This window comes from Coregonus lavaretus (assembly GCF_964263955.1).
Source record: "Coregonus lavaretus genome assembly, chromosome: 37".
NCBI classification, from domain to species: Eukaryota; Metazoa; Chordata; class Actinopteri; order Salmoniformes; family Salmonidae; genus Coregonus; species Coregonus lavaretus.
In genome coordinates, this window is record NC_140024.1 from 25,775,800 (window position 1) to 25,798,045 (window position 22,246).

General features: G+C 42.6%; 1 protein-coding gene across 3 annotated transcripts; it reads left to right on the plus strand.

Annotated features, from left to right (window-relative positions):
• Nucleotides 1-961: 961 nt before the first annotated feature.
• LOC311111830 (lactadherin-like) lies at nucleotides 962-21,984 on the plus strand. 3 transcript variants are annotated; one of them, XR_014610795.1, is made up of 11 exons: nucleotides 962-1,129; nucleotides 6,218-6,343; nucleotides 7,665-7,796; nucleotides 12,238-12,351; nucleotides 12,547-12,728; nucleotides 13,414-13,569; nucleotides 13,847-13,991; nucleotides 15,288-15,472; nucleotides 16,883-17,038; nucleotides 19,940-20,716; nucleotides 21,266-21,984. XR_014610795.1 is itself a non-coding variant. In XM_084154700.1 (10 exons), the coding sequence occupies exons 1-10, from the start codon at nucleotides 1,051-1,053 to the stop codon at nucleotides 20,081-20,083; spliced, it is 1,437 nt and encodes a 478-aa protein (XP_084010826.1). In that variant the 5' UTR covers nucleotides 962-1,050; the 3' UTR covers nucleotides 20,084-21,984. The 3 variants fall into 3 exon arrangements, 2 of the variants coding, with proteins under 2 accessions (XP_084010826.1, XP_084010827.1); XM_084154700.1 differs by having other exon boundaries at nucleotides 15,270-15,472; nucleotides 19,940-21,984; XM_084154701.1 differs by having other exon boundaries at nucleotides 19,940-21,984.
• Nucleotides 21,985-22,246: the final 262 nt, after the last annotated feature.

The following is a 22,246-nucleotide window of genomic DNA, read 5'->3' on the forward strand; positions in this document are numbered from 1 at the left end:
TGATTTACTGCCACATGCAGTTATGGAATGTTTGTTCACAAGTATAATTTATTGCAATGACCTGGATGGAATTATGTGATTATTCCTTAACCCATAGGAAGTCCAACCCAGTTGACTTCTTCAAAATGGTGAAAGTCCTAAATGGCGCTGCCAATGCTAAATATGCTTTTGGGCACTATAGAGTACTCTATCTATCTCTATGGTTTGACCATAGCCACAATTTTGTTCTATTTCATTGGGAAAAACGTCCACTAGGAAGCGACAAAACTCAAAGTGTGGACATCAAACCCCCCAGGTCCAGATCTGCAGAGGGAAGGGTAAAGGTACCCACTTTGAAGGGTAAAGGAGTTACTTATAGCCTAGCTACAGGTAGGCTGCCAGGGGCAGATACCTTACCATTGGTTAGCATAGGCCTTTGTAGTTTGAGAATAAATCCAGAATGTTAAATATATAATAGCTTACACTTTCAAAATGCCATTGAGGGCACCCCTACCCCTGACATTACCTGCTATGATTATTGTTATCACACAATTAAAGATATTTCTGTCATGCATGGTTTTAATTTGTATTAATTTCAGGAAATTCTGAAATGTATAGGCCATTTAAAATTATTATTTTTAAACAAATGTGCTTTAAAAATCTGTCAGTTGGGCCCCCTGTGCTCCTGCTTTTGTGACATATCTAACTTTAAATCTTTCACAGCGATCTTTTTGCAGCCTGAAATGGGCAAAAATGTTAGCCTACCATTGTTCTTATACTATAGCCAGACTTCACTAGATAGTAAGTTCTCTAAGTACATAGGTCTATCACAAAGTGTTTATTAAAACAAATATAAAGTGAAACACAAATGTTAACTCATTTTACAGTAGGGGGTTTAGGGCTATGCTCCAGTAACAGACGCGCGCAACCGCGCATTAATCCATGGAACCAGCTAATTTAGAACCCGCCTACCTTCCCTGTCAATCTCAACCGGAAAACTAGCGGTATCACTGTATTACATTATCCATCTGGTCTACTCTCGGAAAAGCGGGTAATTCTCGGGAAATCAACATGAAACGTCATGGGTTTTTGTTCCATTTGACATTTATTACCGCTTGTGTCCTTATCGCTGCCATCTGCTCAGTGAAAGGTGAGTCCCGTTTATTTAGTTGGTTACCTCATCCAACCCTAGCGCAATAATCTACAGTTAAAAACTAATCCTTCAAAGGGACAATCCGGAGTTCAAACAATAACAAAGCAGAGACCCCACCACTTGTTTTGGTAAACAGCTGAAAGATGTAGCTTGAGAAATATAACCACTCTCAAATTCATAGATAGAGCTATGGATGCAAGGACTGACCATCCATGAGATCAAAATGATAGTTTTAACCATGTTTTAAACCTATAGGCCTACAGTGTATATTTACATGTACTTTGATTACAAACATTGGAGTAAAACAAGCTTATATTTTGAGTTCTGATGAAGTTCATGGAGAATTTATAAGTTATATTCTTCAAGAATCAATGGCTATATGTCATTAATTTAACAGTCCAAAAATGGATGTAGCAACTCCAGATTGTCCCTTTAACGTCCAAGGACCTTATATATTATGTTTAGAGGTAAACTGGCTCTGGCAGCCAAAACAGCCAAAAACTCCATCTAAATGTGAATCGATTCTTAATTGCCATAAGGTTATAGAAACATAAAGCCCTCTACTTTCATATCAGATACAAATTATTTCACAAATGTAAAATATGCACTTACTGTACAGTACACTGTTTTAACCGGTTTTAAAACAGTTGCAGGCAACAATATTTTTGAGTTACAACAAGTTTCTGGCATCCTTCTTCTGTTACACACAGACAGGTTACACACATGTTCATATTTTTATCATTTACCTGTATTGATTTTATTTAGATGACCATTTTTCACTGTAAAATAACCAAGCAAAGTACAGTAATTGTCTGTAGCCCAACACTTCATTAATGTCAGATGTAACTACTGATTTTGCCTGTCACTCTCATGTTATGTCCAACTCTCTTGTATTGACTGCTCTGGCCCATACCGCTTGCATCAGACACTTATAATGCAATGTCCCAACTTGTCACCTGTAGGGCTCAGTGAAAAGGTTAAATGTCACAGGAGATGGACATCCAAATGTGGGCTGGATGATAAACATATTGGGATGAAAAAAAGTTATTGTCACACTCTTTTTAATCAAGAAACTGTCATTTTCCTGTCATGACTTTTTTTGTGTCGTCAGGTCTGTAAAATGAAGGGATGTCAGTTACTATGATCCATGATTAGTTTATCATTTAACTCTCATCATGAATGAGATTTCCCTGCATTGCTCAGCTGAGAATTACGTTTGAAGTGTGCTTTCAGTCAAGTGATTTTCCTTCTCCTCTCCTCAAACACCCTTTTCAAGCTCTGCTTTCATCCTTCTTATGCATTTTAATTGTGTAAATCATATTTTAAACGTTTATCACATATCACCACTGAAATTATTTTGTCTGTCTAATCTTAGTTAAAAAAATCACTAGAATTTAGACAGTGAAGATTCTTTTCCTCAGACAATTCCTCGATCTAATCCAGAGGGCTGTACCTCTCTCAAATGGTCTAAGTGAGTGCAGTTGTTCAGACCATGGTTCTAGTGATGACAACCCCCATAAACCTAAAAGATCATCAAAGTTGGCGCTTCATAAGTGTGAAGTGTATTATTTCAGTCCTGTCTGCTATTTTTACAGCACCCTAAAGAGTCAATGTATGTAATTGAACGCCTGACTCAGACATACTGTTGCCATGTGATTTTTGATGATAGACTGTCAAGCCTGTATTTATAAAGGCTGTATTTGTAAAGATATGGTTAGCAGCACAGGCTTATGTTTATTGACTACGATCACAACAAGTGATTCTTGTAAGAGGCATGTTGTTTCCTCTAAATCATTGTATGTTGAAAAGGAAGAAGAGGAAGAATACTTCATGTCCATTTTCTTTTTGGAGAACAGAAATATATTTTTGTTACTCAACCCACCCCAATGCACACACAGAAGGGTTGGAAGCACAGGGTCAGCCACTGCGCAGCACCCCTGGAGCAGATGGCAGCTAGGGTATTCAATCCTCACCAGATTTTTACTGTCCAGCCTGTGATTCTAACCAGCAACCCTCCGCTTGCTGGCCTGCCTCTCTAACCCTTTAGGCTAACTGCCGCCCCCAAGCAGCCTCTGTTCTCTACTAGTCCTAATGTACACACAGTATACTGTATCTCCATAAGATATGCTTCACAGAAAGTGTGCCACAGGAAGTGTTTAAGAAGCTGTACCGATGGAATAGGAAAACATCTGTATGTGTTGTTATCTGTTCCCACTGTAAAGCAGCATTATCGGCCTACAAAGGTGCTATCTACAACTTAAAAGGGTTATTCGGCTGTTCCCATAGAACCGGGATATACGGGATCGGTGTCCCATATACGGGACAGTTGAGCTAACGTGCGCTAATGTGATTAGCATGACTGTTGTAAGTAACAGCAAACTTTCCAGGACATAGACATGTCTTATATGGGCAGAAAGCTTAAATTATTGTTAATCTAACTGCACTGTCCAATTTACAGTAGCTATTACAGTGAAAAAAGACCATGCTATTGTTTGAGGAGCAGGTGGTATACCTGGCTCAAGCCCCCTGACCCTCAACACACCTAGGTTGCGTTCCACTACTTAGACGCTGTCAGATCTTACAACGCCTGGATAGGTATGTTACCTATCAGATAACCACATCAATCTGTCAGTCGATGACACAGTCAATGAAGTGGCACGCAGCAACCATTGGTTGATGCATGCAACGTCTGAGCAGTGGAACGCGACCCTAGTGTTGTGTAAGTGTTGGTCATTCCTGAAATGAGGAAAATGGGAATCCATATTGAGGTACAGTTTATCCCTGGTCTGTTTATAATCTAGGGCAGGGTTCTTCAATTCCGGTCCTGGAGGGCCGAAACACCTCTGTTTTTCATCCTCTCCTTCTAATCAGGGGCTAATTCAGACCTGGGACACCAGGTGAGTGCAATTAACTACCAGGTAGAAATAAAAACAGAAGTGTTTCGGCCCTCCAGGACCGGAATTGAAGAACCCTGATCTAGGGAATCCTGCATTATTTTAGTCTGGCAGACAAACACATTGTGTTAGTGAAGTAAAGCACAGAGGGAGGTGAGAATGAAATGCACGGTCCATTTAACATGTCAGTGTGTCTGTCTGGACCCAGAGCAATTATCTTTGGCTAGTTCTCATGACAGACTGTTAACATAGCTGACCAGCCTGCACGCAAGATTAGGTTCTTGGTTCCCAGATTAATCTTTGGCTGTGTTTAAATGTGTTTCTTAGTATCCAAGCAGCAGGAAAAGCAGAACATAAGTCATTTTACACACACACACTTCATTACCTCTACTTGAATAGCTGACAATTGGTGAAAGAAACTGAAACAGGTTGATACAATTGATGATTTATTGTCATGAACCATAAACTCAAAGACAGGTGTGTCACTTCTGTGGCCTTTTCCACTCCCTCCATTTCCTGAGTGTAATCAACAGAGGAATTTGACTAGTTTTACCCTAACGAAGATTTCAAGACCCCACTGTCAACATTTGACAACATGACTCCAATACACTCTTAGAAAAAAAGGTTCCAAAAGGGTTCTTCGGCTGTCTCCATAAGATAACCCTTTTTGGTTCCTGGTAGAATCCTTTTGGGTTCCATGTAGAACCATGGAACCCAAAAGGATTCTACCTGGAACCAAATGGGTTCTACATGGAACCCAAAAGGGTTCTGCCTGGAACCAAATGGGTTCTACCTGGAACCAAAAAGGGTTCTTCAAAGGGTTCTCCTATGGGGACAGTCAAAGAACCCTTTAAGGTTCTAGATATCACCTTTTTTTCTAAGAGTATAGGAACGTCCACAAAATCATTAAATGCCTTTAACTTGAAATGCCTCATATACTTTCAATATAACGCTTTCTCTCACCCCTTTGTCAGCTCCACAAAGGAAGTGTTTTAACGCTGGTGTTCATGCTGTATCATGTCTGTTGTCAGTTGGTTGTAAAGCCAGTATGCTCACTACAAAAGGTTGACAGAGGCTGCAAAACCTGTTGATGGATAGAACAGCACAGGTGAGTGATGGGAGGAGTGAGATACCCACCATGCAGCACTCTACATCACATAGACCAGGGTATCTAAAATGCGTACCAAGTGTGTAAATACAGCAAGTATACCTGTAGCTGTATAATAGGCTACTTAGCAATACTTGACAGGGAGCATACAAACTGTTTTTCTCAAGCAGGGAGCTTGTTCATGATTGTCAAAGCTAATGACCATTCTAAGCTCACCTCTTCAAACTCCTGTATGTCGTTGAACCTTCCCATTGTAAAGCAAGTATGATTCTGTTTTATGAATTGGAATAGTATGCTGGTATGTCATGGAGGACTGTAGGGTCACTCTTGGCTTAGTGGAACTACGAAACCACCTGTCTCCCACTGGATGTTCCTGCCCTCTCCCTTCCTGGTCTCATGTGCTATGTGAGTCAGCACTTAGGCCCTCTGTGGCCTCCTAGCTAACATTTGCCCTCAGCATCACCACATCTCCTTTGTGTTCATGGAGGGAAACAACTCTCGTTAGAGTGCCAGTGCCTGTATTCACAAAGTGTCTCAGAATAGGAGAGCTGACCTAGTATCAGGTCATCCCTGCCCATGTAATCTTATTCATTATGATCTGAAAGACTATACTGACCCTAGAACAGCACTCCTACTGTGAGACGCTTTGTGAATACAGGGCCAGGAGACCAGGGAAGTCCCTTATCAAGCCTCCAACTCTTCATGCTATGATGTAAGATATGCTTGATCACATGTAATGGAGAGGCCATTGAGGTGAGGTGTGACTGCCTTTTGACACAGAGATTGTCAAATTGTCCAAAACATGGCAGGTGTATGGAGGCTCCATATCGTGCCTTTATGGGACCACTCTGTGACACTCCTCTCTCTTTCTCTCCTCCCCTCCCCTCTCTCTCTCTCTCTCTCTCTCTCTCTCTCTCTCTCCCCCCCCCCCTCTCTCTCTCTCTCTCTCTCTCTCTCCCTCTCCCTCCCTCTCCCCCTCTCTCTCTCTCCCTCCCTCTCCCTCTCTCTCTCTCTCTCTCTCTCTCTCTCTCTCTCTCTCTCTCTCTCTCTCTCTCTCTCTCTCTCTCGCTCCCCCGCTTCCAGGGGATTACTGTGAAGTGAATCTCTGCCATAACGGAGGGACGTGTGTGACCGGGGTGGGGGAGGACCCATTCATCTGTATCTGTGCTGATGCTTTTACTGGAGACACCTGCCACCTCAATGAGACTGGTAAGGAGGAGTAGAGCTAGCCAAATATGGTCAAGGCAGGTCAATGAGACTGGGAAGGAGGAGTAGAGTTAGCCAAATATGGTCAAGGCAGGTCAATGAGACTGGTAAGGAGGAGTAGAGTTAGCCAAATATGGTCAAGGCAGGTCAATGAGACTGGTAAGGAGGAGTAGAGTTAGCCAAATATGGTCAAGGCAGGTCAATGAGACTGGTAAGGAGGAGTAGAGCTAGCCAAATTATGGTCAAGGCAGGTCAATGAGACTGGTAAGGAGGAGTAGAGTTAGCCAAATATGGTCATGGCAGGTCAATGAGACTGGTAAGGAGGAGTAGAGCTAGCCAAATATGGTCAAGACAGGTCAATGAGACTGGTAAGGAGGAGTAGAGCTAGCCAAATATGGTCAAGGCAGGTCAATGAGACTGGTAAGGAGGAGTAGAGCTAGCCAAATTATGGTCAAGGCAGGTCAATGAGACTGGTAAGGAGGAGTAGAGTTAGCCAAATATGGTCAAGGCAGGTCAATGAGACTGGTAAGGAGGAGTAGAGCTAGCCAAATATGGTCAAGACAGGTCAATGAGACTGGTAAGGAGGAGTAGAGCTAGCCAAATTATGGTCAAGGCAGGTCAATGAGACTGGTAAGGAGGAGTAGAGTTAGCCAAATATGGTCAAGGCAGGTCAATGAGACTGGTAAGGAGGAGTAGAGCTAGCCAAATATGGTCAAGGCAGGTCAATGAGACTGGTAAGGAGGAGTAGAGCTAGCCAAATTATGGTCAAGGCAGGTCAATGAGACTGGTAAGGAGGAGTAGAGTTAGCCAAATATGGTCAAGGCAGGTCAATGAGACTGGTAAGGAGGAGTAGAGCTAGCCAAATATGGTCAAGACACGTCAATGAGACTGGTAAGGAGGAGTAGAGCTAGCCAAATATGGTCAAGGCAGGTCAATGAGACTGGTAAGGAGGAGTAGAGTTAGCCAAATATGGTCAAGGCAGGTCAATGAGACTGGTAAGGAGGAGTAGAGTTAGCCAAATATGGTCAAGGCAGGTCAATGAGACTGGTAAGGAGGAGTAGAGTTAGCCAAATATGGTCAAGGCAGGCGGATGTATTTACAAAGCTTTGAGTTTCAAATGGGACAATTCAATATACTCAGTATACTGAGATTTTGGTCTTGTCACTTCACTTTGAGAAGCAAAGCTAATTTCTTGGACTGGCACCCAGGCGCTTGCTTCCATTTCTGTTAATTAAACCTTACTGTTTTTCATTAAATGAAAGCATATACTTGATTTTTTTCCTGGAGCATGTCCCATCTTTATAAATAATCAATTCTCCCTAAGGTCCCTGCATTCCCAACCCCTGCAGGAATGATGGGTCGTGTGAGGTCATCACTCCGACCAGACGAGGAGACATGTTCAGCGAATACGTGTGTAAATGCCAGCCTGGCTTCGAGGGCGTGCACTGCCAGATCAGTAAGTACCTTACCTGTGACTGTACCTGTTCTGTCGTAATTCGCCCTGCCAACCCGGGCTTTCCTTCCTTCAGGTAATCACAGATCTGAATTGGTTGGTTGGATTGGTGAAAGTAATAGGGTGGTGACCTTGCTTACAGCTATCCAATCATTTATAGATATGTACTTACCTCAAGGAAACCAGGAAGGATTCATTTCTTAAGTAGTCGAACATGGCCAACATGTCTGTGCTACTCTGCGTTTCCTAGATTGTTGTCTTAAGATACATTTTTAAATCGAAAACAATTCATGCCAAATTGTTTTAGATGAGGAGAACCAGCTTGCCTTGGGTAGGGTCCACTACCCCAATCCTAACTTCCACCATTACAGTCAAAACAACAAACTGACAGACTGAATGGTGTGTCATGGCAGGCATTACTAACATTAACGGCTGTTAAAGTTGGAAACACCTGAGACATTTTCCACTCTGTGCATGAGTGTAAGAGAGCATTGTGGTGAGCTCATGATTCATGAAAGACTTTCATTCAGCACGTTGGAGAGATGTTGGCTAATGAGGAAATGGCAACCCACCCAAGTCTCTTAGTGTGAAAAAATGCTTTTCAGCCATTTTGACTAAATGCAGCATGACTGGGTGTATCGTGGATATGAATCTCTTTTCAAACGTTGTATTTGTGTGTTACTGCTTGGATGGCAAGATATCTTCTATGTGATCTCAGCTTTTGAAGAAGTTGTGCTTTAGCTCTTTAGCCTTCACTGGTGGTCCAATCTGGTCCTTACTTTTTAAAATCATTTTAAATATGTGAGTAGCACAGAAAGGATCTTACATGGAGCAGAATGGAGTAAAACTTTATTATCCACATAATATGGAAATGTCCCTTTGGCTTCACACTATGACATAACTGTAACATGACATTAAAGGGGCAATCTGCATTAAATCCATCCATCTTTAGACTTTTAAAAGGAATTGTATGTACCCATTGCCTCATGAGTCGTACCATGTTAGAGGCCAAAATATAAGCTTATTTTACTCCTTTGTTTGTAAACAATGTAATTGTGGTCAAATACTGTATAGCCTAAAAACATGGTTAAAACTATCATTTTGAGATCATGTATGCACAGTCCTTGTATCCATAGCTCTGTCCATGAATTAGAAATGTGTTGATTTCTCCAGCCCCTTCCCTCAGCTGTTAACCAAAACAGCAGCTGGGTGGCTTTGTTATTGTTTCAAACTGCAGATTGCCCCTTTAAAAACAGTGATGTCATTTTGATGACATTTACAACATTTATTTGGATATCAAAAACCTAAGAATGAGTGTTCTAAACCCTTCTATGGTGAGGAGGAGTAACTCTGCCTGCAGTGCATCCAAGGGACACACCCAGGATGTGGTGAAGCGTGGGCTGGCGATTGATGGGCTTTAAATACTGTGTGTGTGTGTGTGTGTGTGTGTGTGTGTGTGTGTGTGTGTGTGTGTGTGTGTGTGTGTGCGTGTGTGTGTGCGTGTGCGTGTGCGTGTGCGTGTGCGTGTGCGTGTGTGTGTGTGTGCGTGGGCGCGTGCGTGCGTGCGAGAAAGCGAGAGAGAGAGAGAGAACACTGACTGGCCAGAACAATGCATTCTGAAAGTATTGGATCCTGTTTGAATAGTTTCTAAATGCATCATTCCATCCTTCCTTTCTTGGAGCAAACACTGATCCAACAAAATTGGATACGTAACAGGCAACAGCCTGGGTTCCACCACATAGCTTTCACCAATCTACACTGTAAAAAATGCAAGAAATCCATGTAGCTTAAATATCCAAATTGGCTGGATTTAAAATGTGGAAATTGTTGAGCTGACATGGAATACTCTACTAACCTAATAATTTCTGCTCAGTGTGAGCTGAATTTGAAAAACAATGTTGTTTGAACTTAAATATTTGAGTTGTAATGCATCATATTTCAGCCTCTAAAATATATGTTATAATGATAAACTGGTCCCTGACAAAAAAAATAATAAAGTAAAATGGAACTTGCAAAGGCAAAAAATTCAACTCACGATGGGCATAAATCATGTCAGCTCAACAATTTCCCAATTTTAAGTTCAGCCAACTTGGATATTTATGTTCATTGGACTTTTCCTAAGTTGCATGTTTTGTGTGTACAAGCTTTCACCAGATTTTCTCTAACACCCCCTCTAGCCAGCCAGGAACTCTCTCTCTGAGGCACCTTTACAGCAATTAGCCATGGTCCACTGTAATCTCAGAAGGCTTTAGCAGAGCAAGGAGACTGCTGCCAGTCCTGCTCTCTACACAGTAGGCCTAGCTATTGAGAGCCCCAGGGCTAGTTGAGTCAGTAGTTGCCTTCTCATTAAAACAAACTGATATTCATGCATGGACTGGTAAAAAAGTGTCTAATACTTCACATTCCAGATTAGGATCTAGGAGGCTAATGCCACCATAACCCTTGTCCTTTCCATTCATATCCTTGGTTTGTCCAAGTCTTCCATTGAAAGTCCAGAATCTGATTGAAAAACCAGGCGCGCTGATGCGACTACAAAACTGTAGATGATTCATAGTATATTTATAACCTCTAACTGCTAGTCTGACCACCTATTGCAGTGTTATTGCTGTCTGGTTGTCACCACCCACATTTGTTCTTGTTCTACCAGACGTCATAGTTTTTATAGGCCTCTAGGTAGGGTGGATCTCAGTATTGTCTTGTCACTCCATCGTTTGGCACCAACATGGCTGGAATACTCCTGCTTGGCTAGTGGTTGGATGTACTGCTGTTTGTTATGGACCACATTATTCTAGAATCTTCTGCCCTTCCTTCTAAGAATGGATCAGACCAGTCTTCACCTTCTGTCAGTGTCCCTGTCTGCCATTGACACAGACACATAGAGACACATGCAGGTGCACACACACACACACACACACAAACAGTCTAAAGATACACCTAGGCCATCTAATCTACCTAATCAAGGTCAGATATATTATTTACTGAGTAGATTGTCAGAATGACTGGAGGGCATGTGTGTGTTTTCTGTGTATGTGCATGCACGTGGGTGTGTGTGCTTGTATTTCTCAGTGTGGGTGTGTGTGTTGTCACGGCGTTGAACGGAATGGGTTTTAGAGTTGGGACCAATCCTCTTAGAGTTAACGGGAACAGCAGCTAAACAGAAGATGTGGTGTTAAAGTGCTGTCTGCCCTGTAGATTACAACCTGGAAGTGGCTCCGAGGGACACTTAGACTGATATAAACACAGTTTTCAACCACTGTGTTTGCTGTTTATGGCCTATTTTTGAATTCCAGGGATGAGTAATTACAATATCAAGATGTTTTAGCTCTGTGGTTACCTAACATTTCTGTCCTATGACCCACCAAACCATTTTGGAATTTTCCTGTGACCCACGGGCACTGAATGAACAAAGCAGATTTTTCTAAGGTGATAGAACGAATCAGTGATGACTCGGGTACCGGCCCACCATTTGCGGGTACCGGCCCACCATTTGGGAAATACTGTTTTATCTGACAACAATAATCACTTATAAAATTCCCCTGACAGCAATGGCTTTGTTGAAGAATTGTTGTTGTTGTTGTTCAGAGGACTAGATTAAAGAACAATGAGTGTATTCACTAAGAACCAAACAGAACCAAACAGAAGCAAACGGGGAGGGACCTACCAATGTTTTCTGTTGCAAAACGTTTTGCTATGGTTTTCTATGGTGTGAACTAATGAATACACCCCAGGTATAAGTCCATGCTATTTATAATACAAGTGAGCCCCCTGGTGGGGGACTAGAAAGAGCTGCAGTAGTGGACAGACTACCACAGACTACTCCCAGATCACCTCACCCTGCAGGCACAACATAGAACACACCCAAAACCACAACCCTGCCCTTCACCTGTGGTAATTAATGTTCTGGCCCCAAAGTTGCCCCCAGCTGTGCCCCTGTCATCACCCCTGTGTCTTAGAGAACACACCTGCAGAAAGGCATTATGGAGCCACACTGGAGGTACTGTGGTGCTTCAAGGTTCACCCACCTGGCTGATTAGCCTGCATGTAGTCTTACTACTGGGCTATATCTGACCTACCTTTGGGGTACAAGTGTCCTGCATTTAACCATCAGGGACTGTGTTCTCTCCTGCTCAGGTCCAGGCAGTGTTTTAGATGTCAGACCCAGTGGGCAGAACTGGTTCATTCGGATGTATTTTCAATCGTTATGGTCCGGTTGTATAGAGCAACCAAGAAAATTATATATGTAGTTATCTGACCAGATAAGGGCAACAATATTTCATCTTTCCCAGACATCTTGATGTCTTCATGAAAAAAATCCATCCAGAAAAGCAGTTTAGAACAAGATGTGTCATTATGAAGTCCCAGATTCCTATGTTAGGACAAGGTGTATTATGACATGCGCAACTTCTATATAACTGTGTCTATCTCTTGTGCTTGTCCTGTCTAGATGTGAATGACTGTGAGAACCAGCCATGTAAGAACGGCGGGATGTGTCGAGATCTGGATGGTGACTACACCTGTCTGTGCCCTTCACCCTACGTTGGGAAGCAATGCCAGCTCCGTAAGTATAGGGCAGGGGAATCACTGCATAGTAGAGATTGAAACATGTCTACAACTCTGCGTATTACAACTTATGAACTGTCTCTCTTTGTACTTTAAGTCACAACCAGTATGTCCATATTAGAGATTATAATCTGTTTATGTCTCTTTATAAGACGTTGTAACGTATGTATGTCTGTGTATGTGTTTGTTCCAGGTTGTATCTCTCTGATGGGGATGGAGGGAGGAGAAATCGTAGAGTCTCAGATCTCGGCCTCCTCTGTGCACTATGGCATTATGGGTCTTCAGCGCTGGGGTCCAGAACTGGCCCGGCTCAACAACCAGGGCATGGTCAACGCCTGGACCGCCGCCAACCACGACAAGAACCCCTGGATGGAGGTTAGAGAACCAAGACAGTTTAGTAAATAATCACTTGTTGTGGTAATCTTGTTGAGGTGAAGTATCCACTGTTTCTCAAATGGTGGGCCAGAACCCACTGGTGGACCGTGGCCAGCTCCTCATGGGTCCAGCTCCTCATGGGCCAGCTCCTCATGGGCCAGCTCCTCATGGGCCAGCTCCTCATGGGCCAGCTCCTCATGGGCCAGCTCCTCATGGGTCCAGCCTAAACTTTGGCTTGAAACATGCTGTTTACTTTATGAAGTCACTCAATTTGGCATCTCTATGGACATTGTCATGGAAAAGAAATGAAAGCCTTTTTGGATGTGTCTGAATGATGCCCTCCAGCTCTAGTACAGTCTAAGCATGCAGCACACATATAAACAGACATGGACTGTACACTCTCAGAAAAAAAGGTGCTATAAAAGTGTTCTTCAGCTGTTCACATAGGAGAACCCTTTGAAGAACCCTTTTTGGTTCCAGGTAGAACCCTTTTGGTTCCAGGAAGAACCCTTTTGTGTTCTATGTAGAACCCTTTCTAGCTGTAACAAAAACAAAATATCCTTTGGGGACAACTGAAGAACCCTTTTGGAACCCTTTTTTCTAAGAGTGTATCATCTAAATCCAAGTGGGGAGGATGATTAGTGGTTTTACCCCTGTCTGACCTCTCTCTGACCTCTGATTCTAGATCAACATGCAAAAGAAGATGCGCCTAACTGGCATCATCACCCAGGGTGCCAGTCGAATGGGCATAGCTGAGTACATTAAAGTCTTTAAAGTGTCTTCCAGCTTTGATGGTAAGACCTACACTCCCTACAGACCAGAGGGACAGCGGAAGGACAAGGTGACTTTACAATATGAGTTTACCATAGTAATAGTCATTTATAGTCAGTGACTCAGTGTGAGTTAATTTAAATAGTTGCCTAATTTCCTACAGTCAAAGTAACTGATAAAGGGTCAGATATTTTTCATCCTCTTAATGGTTAAGGTCAGAATTGTGGGAGGTTTAAGCTGTTCCTAGATCTGTTCCTACTGGCATGTTTTACTTGGAGCTGTACAGTAGCTCCCACATGAATGCCTATAACAACGTGGAGACCTCACTTCTGTGCCCTGTGCCCCAGGTGTTTGTGGGTAACATTGATAATGACAGCACCAAGACCAACCTGTTTGACCCTCCCATCGTGGCCCAGTTCATCCGCGTCATTCCCGTGGTGTGTCGCAAGGCCTGCACCCTACGTATGGAGCTGGTGGGCTGTGAGCTCAATGGTAAACAGACCCCTCTACAAGGGAAAACAGAGAGGAAAGACAACTAGGCTGCATCTCAATAGTCTTACTTGGCTTCCTTTCCACCTCGTCTCCTCGCCTTTATCTGCACCAATCTGGAAACTCAGGACAGGTGATAGAAATATGGTCTGGCTATTTGCTGTCTTGTTTTTTACATCAGATGACCATAAGGAGATAAAGAAAGGAGACCACTTCAGACTATTGAGATGTGGCTGTAAAGAAAACCCCATTCAAATCCCCAGGGACATTCAGGGTCCTCTGCCTGAACCAGAAATAGACCTTGAGAAAACGTACAAACCCCACCAAGTAAAAGGCATTAAGTTGGGTACATACGGTCTCGTTGTGTTGACACTGTGGCTCTTCAGTCCAGCTTGCTGACAATAACAGGAGTTTGTTTAGATGGCCAAACACGGGTCTAGATTTAGTTATGGTTAGACTACATAGGGAATGGTTTGGACAGCATTCAGAGGGAGACCCATGCCGTGCAACAATGGAGACGGAATTCCTGACAAAAACACCACCCATACACACATGCACACACACCATGTCCATATGTGTTCCCAGCCCCACCCTATTACTCAGTGTGGATACAGCTATAGTTCAAATTGCCTTGCTGCTAGGAAGGCTGTTTGGATTCCCTCACTTTTCCTATTCCCCATTATTTTCCTATTCCCTGCCTCCCCTTTCCTATTAATTTCAAAACCTCCTTTATACAAATTATATTTGTTTATTATCAATATCTGTCTGGGACTTTTCATTCCCTGCTTTCATTACTTTGTCTTATTATTGACTTTCTGTACTGTGCCTATACACAGGAAATAATATGGCATACCTACCTGTCCTTCACTGATTATGTCATGCTACCTGTCCTACACTGTTTATGTCATGCTACCTGTCCTACACTGTTTATGTCATGTTACCTGTCCTACACTGATTATGTCAAGCTACCTGTCCTACACTGTTTATGTAATGTAACCTGTCCTACACTGTTTATGTAATGCTACCTGTTCTACACTGTTTATGTCATGGTGTCAAAATACAAATCAATCCATCAATCAGTAAGTAGCTAATCTGCATGCTTTGAGCTGCAGTGGCGGCTGGTGGAGGGAGAAATTAGGAGGACGGGCTCTTTGAAATGTACTCCACTGAGTGGGTGGTTCTTCACTTGGGTGTGATCATTGGTTTCTCTCTATTGGTTTTCTGTCTTTCACCTCTGCTCCTTCCCTGTCCATCATTGTCTCTCTGCTGTTTCGTTTACAGTGTATTCCAACACGACAGGTTGCTCTGAGCCAATGGGCATGAAGTCCCGCCTTGTCTCTGACGGACAGCTCTCGGCGTCCAGTGCCTTCCGCACCTGGGGCATTGACGCCTTCACCTGGCACCCACAGTTCGCCCGGCTAGACAAACAGGGCAAGACCAACGCCTGGTCCCCAGCCACTAACAACCGCTCAGAGTGGCTACAGGTGAGACTGACTCCACCAGCACTAATAGAATGATGAGATCTCCTCTTTTAAAGGGGCAATCTGGATTCGAAAAAACAAACCACTTGTTTTGGTAAACAGCTGAGGGATGGGGCCTGGAGAAATTTAACCACTCTCAAATTCATAGACAGAGCTATGGATGCAAGGACTGAACATCCATGAGCTCAAAAGCATAGTTTTAACCATGTTTCGAAGTTAGTGTTTGTTTAAAATTACATTGTTTACAAACAATGGAGTAAAACAGTATTTTGGGTTCTGATGGAGTAAGGCAGCTAAACGTATATTCTTTAAGAACCAATAGCTAGCGATATAAGTAAAACATTTTTATGTACCAATCCCAGATTGGGAAAGGGTGATACCTAGTCAGTTGTACAACTGAATGCATCTTCTGCATTTAACCCAACCCCTCTGAATCAGAGAGGTGCAGAGGGCTGCCTTAATCGACGTCCACGTCATCAGCGCCTGGGGAACAGTGGGTTAACTGTCTTGCTCAGAGGCAGAATGACAGATTTTTACCTTGTCAGCTCGGGGATTCGATCCAGCAACCTTTCGGTTACTGGCCCAACGCTTCTACCCGCCAGGCTACCTGCCCTTTTAAACTGGGCTCTTTAACAAAGGATTACAGGTAGCACTTTATTTTACGGTTTAGAAATGACTAGGTAATTACTTGGAATGTACTTGGTAAAATGGTATTCATACAGTAATAACCTATGACTTACTTGTTTGTGTCTTTAGGATGGGAACTTTTAGGTACCAGGTAATTCCCAGTTGTGTTAAATTAGTTGTAGTACGTACCAGAATGTACAGATTGTCACCACATTGTTTCTTAGTAAATACCATACAAATATCAATGGAAACAGTGCAACCTTAGAGGAAGGGTCACTTTCTCTTCCTAATATGATTTGTAAAACAAAAAGTAATGGACATTTTTATCATCCTTGTGGGATTCTGATACATCTGCTCTTGCTTCATACTGTTTTATATGATGAAACAGCTATTCAATATTGGGCACAAATTGTGGGGGGAAACAGACATCAGGGATAGGAGTCTGACATATGTTTACGCAGTATCTTTGTTTATAAACTTCTTATTCTGAAAAGTGAATCCATTCCTGTGAGGGGTGTCTACCTGGTAGTAGTTGTAGGTTTTTATGACACTGATGAAGGCCAGATGGGCGAAATGTTTGAAATGGATTAAACATTTTCCTTTTTTCACCTGAAATCGATGTGTGTGAACCGTCCTTCTCTTTTCTACTATGGTTTTCATACAATACCCAAGACACGTTTTGTGATTTTATTTGACCTTGGGAAAAGAGTTACTTCAAAATACAGGGTTCATTGAATTGAATCTGGTCTATATGTTACTGTCCTCTCCTCCATGATCCTGTCCCAGGTGGACCTGGAGAAGACCAAGCGTCTGACAGGCATCATCACCCAAGGGGCTAAGGACTTTGGGGTGGTGCAGTTTGTGTCCGCCTTCAAAGTGGCCTACAGCGACGACGGACATGCCTGGAACCTGGTGAAGGATGAGAACACTAACACAGAGAAGGTCTGTGAACCATTTCTCACAATGTATTCTCATTATGACAGTCTCATATATTGGAACGAAATATGTATTTTTCAGCCTCATAGTTCTGATAGGCTTAACTAGCTTCCTTTCCTTGTCTCCTCTCCTTCATCGCCACTGATCTTACAGTGAGGGGAAAAAAGTATTTGATCCCCTGCTGATTTTGTATGTTTGCCCACTGACAAAGAAATGATCAGTCTATCATTTTAATGGTAGGTTTATTTGAACAGTGAGAGACAGAATAACAACAACAAAATCCAGAAAAACGCATGTCAAACATTTTATAAATTGATTTGCATTTTAATGAGGAAATAAGTATTTGACCCCTCTGCAAAACATGACTTAGTACTTGGTGGCAAAACCCATGTTGGCAATCCCAGAGGTCAGACGTTTCTTGTAGTTGGCCACCAGGTTTGCACACATCTCAGGAGGGATTTTGTCCCACTCCTCTTTGCAGATCTTCTCCAAGTCATTAAGGTTTCGAGGCTGACGTTTGGCAACTCAAACCTTCAGCTCCCTCCACAAATGTTCTATGGGATTAAGGTCTGGAGACTGGCTAGGCCACTCCAGGACCTTAATGTGCTTCTTCTTGAGCCACTCCTTTGTTGCCTTGGCCGTGTGTTTTGGGTCATTGTCATGCTCGAATACCCATCCACGACCCATTTTCAATGCCCTGGCTGAGGGAAGGAGGTTCTCACCCAAGATTTGATGGTACATGGCCCCATTCATCATCCCTTTGATGCGGTGAAGTTGTCCTGTCCACTTAGCAGAAAAACACCCCCAAAGCATAATATTTCCACCTCCATGTTTGACGGTGGGGATGGTGTTCTTGGGGTCATAGGCAGCATTCCTCCTCCTCCAAACACGGCGAGTTGAGTTGATGCCAAACTTCAGACGGGCATGTATATGTGCTTGAGCAGGGGGACCTTGCGGGCGCTACAGGATTTCAGTCCTTCACGGCATAGTGTGTTACCAATTGTTTTCTTGGTGACTATGGTCCCAGCTGCCTTGAGATCATTGACAAGATCCTCCCGTGTAGTTCTGGGCTGATTCCTCACCGTTCTCATGATCATTGCAACTCCACAAGGTGAGATCTTGCATGGAGCCCCAGGCCGAGGGAGATTGACAGTTCTTTTGTGTTTCTTCCATTTGTGAATAATCGCACCAACTGTTGTCACCTTCTCACCAAGCTGCTTGGCGATGGTCTTGTAGCCCATTCCAGCCTTGTGTAGGTCTACAATCTTGACCCTGACATCCTTGGAGAGCTCTTTGGTCTTGGCCATGGTGGAGAGTTTGGAATCTGATTGATTGATTGCTTCTGTGGACAGGTGTCTTTTATACAGGTAACAAACTGAGATTAGGAGCACTCCCTTTAAGAGTGTGCTCCTAATCTCAGCTCGTTACCTGTATAAAAGACACCTGGGAGCCAGAAATCTTTCTGATTGAGAGGGGGTCAAATACTTATTTACCTCATTAAAATGCAAATCAATTTATAACATTTTTGACATGCGTTTTTCTGGATTTTGTTGTTGTTATTCTGTCTCTCACTGTTCAAATAAACCTACCATTAAAATTATAGACTGATAATTTCTTTGTCAGTGGGCAAACGTACAAAATCAGCAGGGGATCAAATACTTTTTTCCCTCACTGTATCTGTTAGATGATATAAGTCTACCCAGCTATTTCAGTGTTCATAAAGGAAAGGAGAGGAAGCCATTTAGAAGTAAAGAAACACAGACATACTCTAATCTTTTTTACCATTACTATTTGTATTCGACAGTAGGGATAAGGGGTTTTGCAAACCTCTGCACAGTTTGTTGACATGAGTTGGGACCTTAGTGTGTTTTTCGTGCCAATTGACGGACCCCCTCTCTGGACCCCCACCCTGTGTGTGGAGTGTATCCCCTGGTCCTCTGTGTGAATGATCTCTTTACTTCCTGTTTTGCCCCTGGCTGGAACAGTGCTAGTGACGCTCGCCCCTGTAGCCCCCTCTCTGTGTGGGATAGTGGAATAGGAGAGGTCCATCTTCACCCCCATGGGAGTACTGCAAACAACGGGCTGATAATTCAATGATCCTCAGTGACGTATAAATAACCTTCAATCTTTTCATTGAGTGTAGACCCTTGACATTATATGACGTAGCCAGGGGCTTCCTCAGAGGGACTGGGAGGGGAGTTGTGTTTGGCTCATAAGGCTGTCATCATGAATGAGGTCATAGTTCAGACCGATTTACAGCCCCTGATGGGAGGCCTCAGACATTGACCTTTGACCTTTACATATCGGTTCATATCAGATCTGTCCTCCCATTCAGTAGTACCATTAAAAATTACTGTTTCAATGAATATGGTGAATATTTAAGTTTATCTGAACAATAACTGTTACACACATGAAGTAATGTCTACACAGTTGGGTAGGAGATTGAAAAACTGAAGTGAACCTTGAGAAGGACTCCCACACACAAAAAAAAATACATTTAATGAGTCCCTTTCAACATGCATATTTAAATATAGACATATTTGTTCAGATGGTTCAGATGGGTGGTCCTCTGTAGCTCAGCTGGTAGAGCACGGCGCTTGTAACGCCAAGGTAGTGGGTTTGATCCCCGGGACCACCCATACACCAAAAAAATGTATGCACGCATGACTGTAAGTCGCTTTGCATAAAAGCATCTGCTAAATGGCTTATTATTATTATTATTATTTATATTATAGATGTAGAATTATTCACACCATACAACAGATATGGTAGTTAACCATTGACCATTGATGTGTGTGTGTTCCTTGACAGATATGGTAGTTAACCATTGACCATTGATGTGTGTGTGTTCCTTGACAGATATGGTAGTTAACCGTTGACCATTGATGTGTGTGTGTTCCCTGACAGATTTTCCAAGGCAACATTGACAACAACATGCATAAGAAGAACCTGTTTGAGCCTTCGTTCTATGCCCGCTATGTGCGCGTTGTGCCCTGGGAGTGGCACGAGCGCATCACCCTGCGCATGGAGCTGCTGGGCTGTGACTACTAGAACTACATTACCCATAATCCACCAGTGCTCCACAAAGCCCTCCACCCAGGCTCCATACCGTACCTGTCCACACGTGACCAACACTGGAATCAGTCACACCTTCCTCTGCACCAGGACATAGAAATCGAATGTATAGAATGTACATGGATCTCTTATCATGTGGATTGGAGAACTGTGTCAGGTTCTAAATTTCATTTCTATATGCAACGTTCCAGAACTTTGCATCAATAGAATATGCTCCAGATTCTCTGCTCTCCATCTTGTATTTCTACAAATATTTTTCTGATTTCAGGGACTTAGCAGCAGATTTAGCCAGGTGTTTTTTTTTTAAGTGCATATTATTCTCTAGCTAAAACGGATCAATTTCCATTGGTTTTTTATCCTTTCCACAGTGACGGTGGCACAGTGTCAATTCTAATTATATGGGCGCTCACATTCTCTCCATAGAATTAGGGTGCGTCTGAAATGTCCACCTATTCCCTATATAGTGCACTATTTTTTAGCTATTGGCAGTACATGGGCTATGGTCAAAAGTAGCACACTATAGGGAACATGTCGGGTCACCCTTCCCCCAGCGCTGCCAGTTCCAACGCGTTCCAAACACTCACAGTTCTGTGTGATGTCACTTTGCCAGCCGACCTAGCAGCTGCTTGTCCCGCCGTGCTCTCTGACATTATGTATCCAGGGTGAGAGCCTTCTATTTACAGCAGTGGTATTCAATGTCAGGGTCGCCAAATAAAAATACAATCCCTATCCCAGTCGGAACGGACTTATCCTAGTTGGCGGCAACCTAAAATATTAAGAGTAGCCAACAGATTATTGTATGGAACAATATACAAACGTATTTGAGAAAGATTATTTGTAAATGTATTTATTCGTTCTCTTAATTTTGATAAGAGAGATGAAAAGGCAATGAATTTAAGGTTATTTGTTGATGTAAAAATCGAAACTTACAGATTTGAAGGTTGTGTCGTTGGATTTGGGTTGGGGTCATCAGAAATTCTGCCAAAAGAATGGGGTCCCTGCTGGAAAAGTTTGAATACCACTGATTTAACACAGGAGGTTGGTGGCACCTTAATTGGGGAGGACGGCCTCGTGGTAATGGCTGGAGTGGAATTAATGGAATGGTATCAAACACATGGTTTCTATGTGTTTGATGCCATTCCATTCGCTCCATTCCAGCCATTATTATGAGCTGTCCTCCACTCAGCAGCCTCCACTGTGATTTACAGTAAACAAAAGGCTCTGTCGAGGACCACAAAAAAGCAGCTTGCGGTCCTGATGTGGCCCCCAGACCTGGAGTTAAAGACCCCTGGTCTACCATTATATAGATGGGTGTATTGAAGGGAGAGTAGACACATCAGCTGGTCGATATGAGCACTTAGTAGTATACTGAAGCAGGGCCTGTGTGCAATATACTTTTTGGGAAATAGCTGGACATAATAAATTAACTAATTAGTTAATTGACAATGGAATTATTGTCCTGTATATTACCTATACTGTATATCACCTATACTGTATATTACCTATACTGTATATTACCTATACTGTATATTAATTGAAGGAAGGACATTGATTTTTAAAGTGAAACTAAAAGCTGCAAAGGATTGTTCAGTATGTTGGTGTACCTTTCACACTTGATCATTTACTTATGTTTTTTTTTCTCCAATTTAGCAGATTTGCTTGTATTCTAATCATTTTCTTGCATTCCAAGTAGCCCTAAACTGTTTTATTCAATAGTTTATTAGTAGAAATAAAATAGTACAGACAAGAGACAAGTAGAAATTATTGAGTGAGTAGAAATGATTACACAAAATGTTGTGGTTTTTCATAATTTTTTTAAGAAATCAATTGTGTTAGTCTTCAACAGACGTCATTAATAAAAAATAAGTTGAAAAACATTCTGTGTTGAACATTTGGATTGAAAACATTTCCATTACATAAGACATTGTATGGGTAGACATTGTTGACAGTCTTACAGTAATAGCATCAACTTAGTTAACAGCATAAAAATAAGTGTCCCTTTGTAATTTCGCCCTTCTGCCTAACTCTCAGTGACAGGCAGTTTCTCTCTCTCATTTCTCTTTGTTCCTCTATTACTTCCCCCTCTTCTCTCTCTCCCTCCCACTGTCTTTCTTCCTCTTGAATGTGTGTCCATGCCGC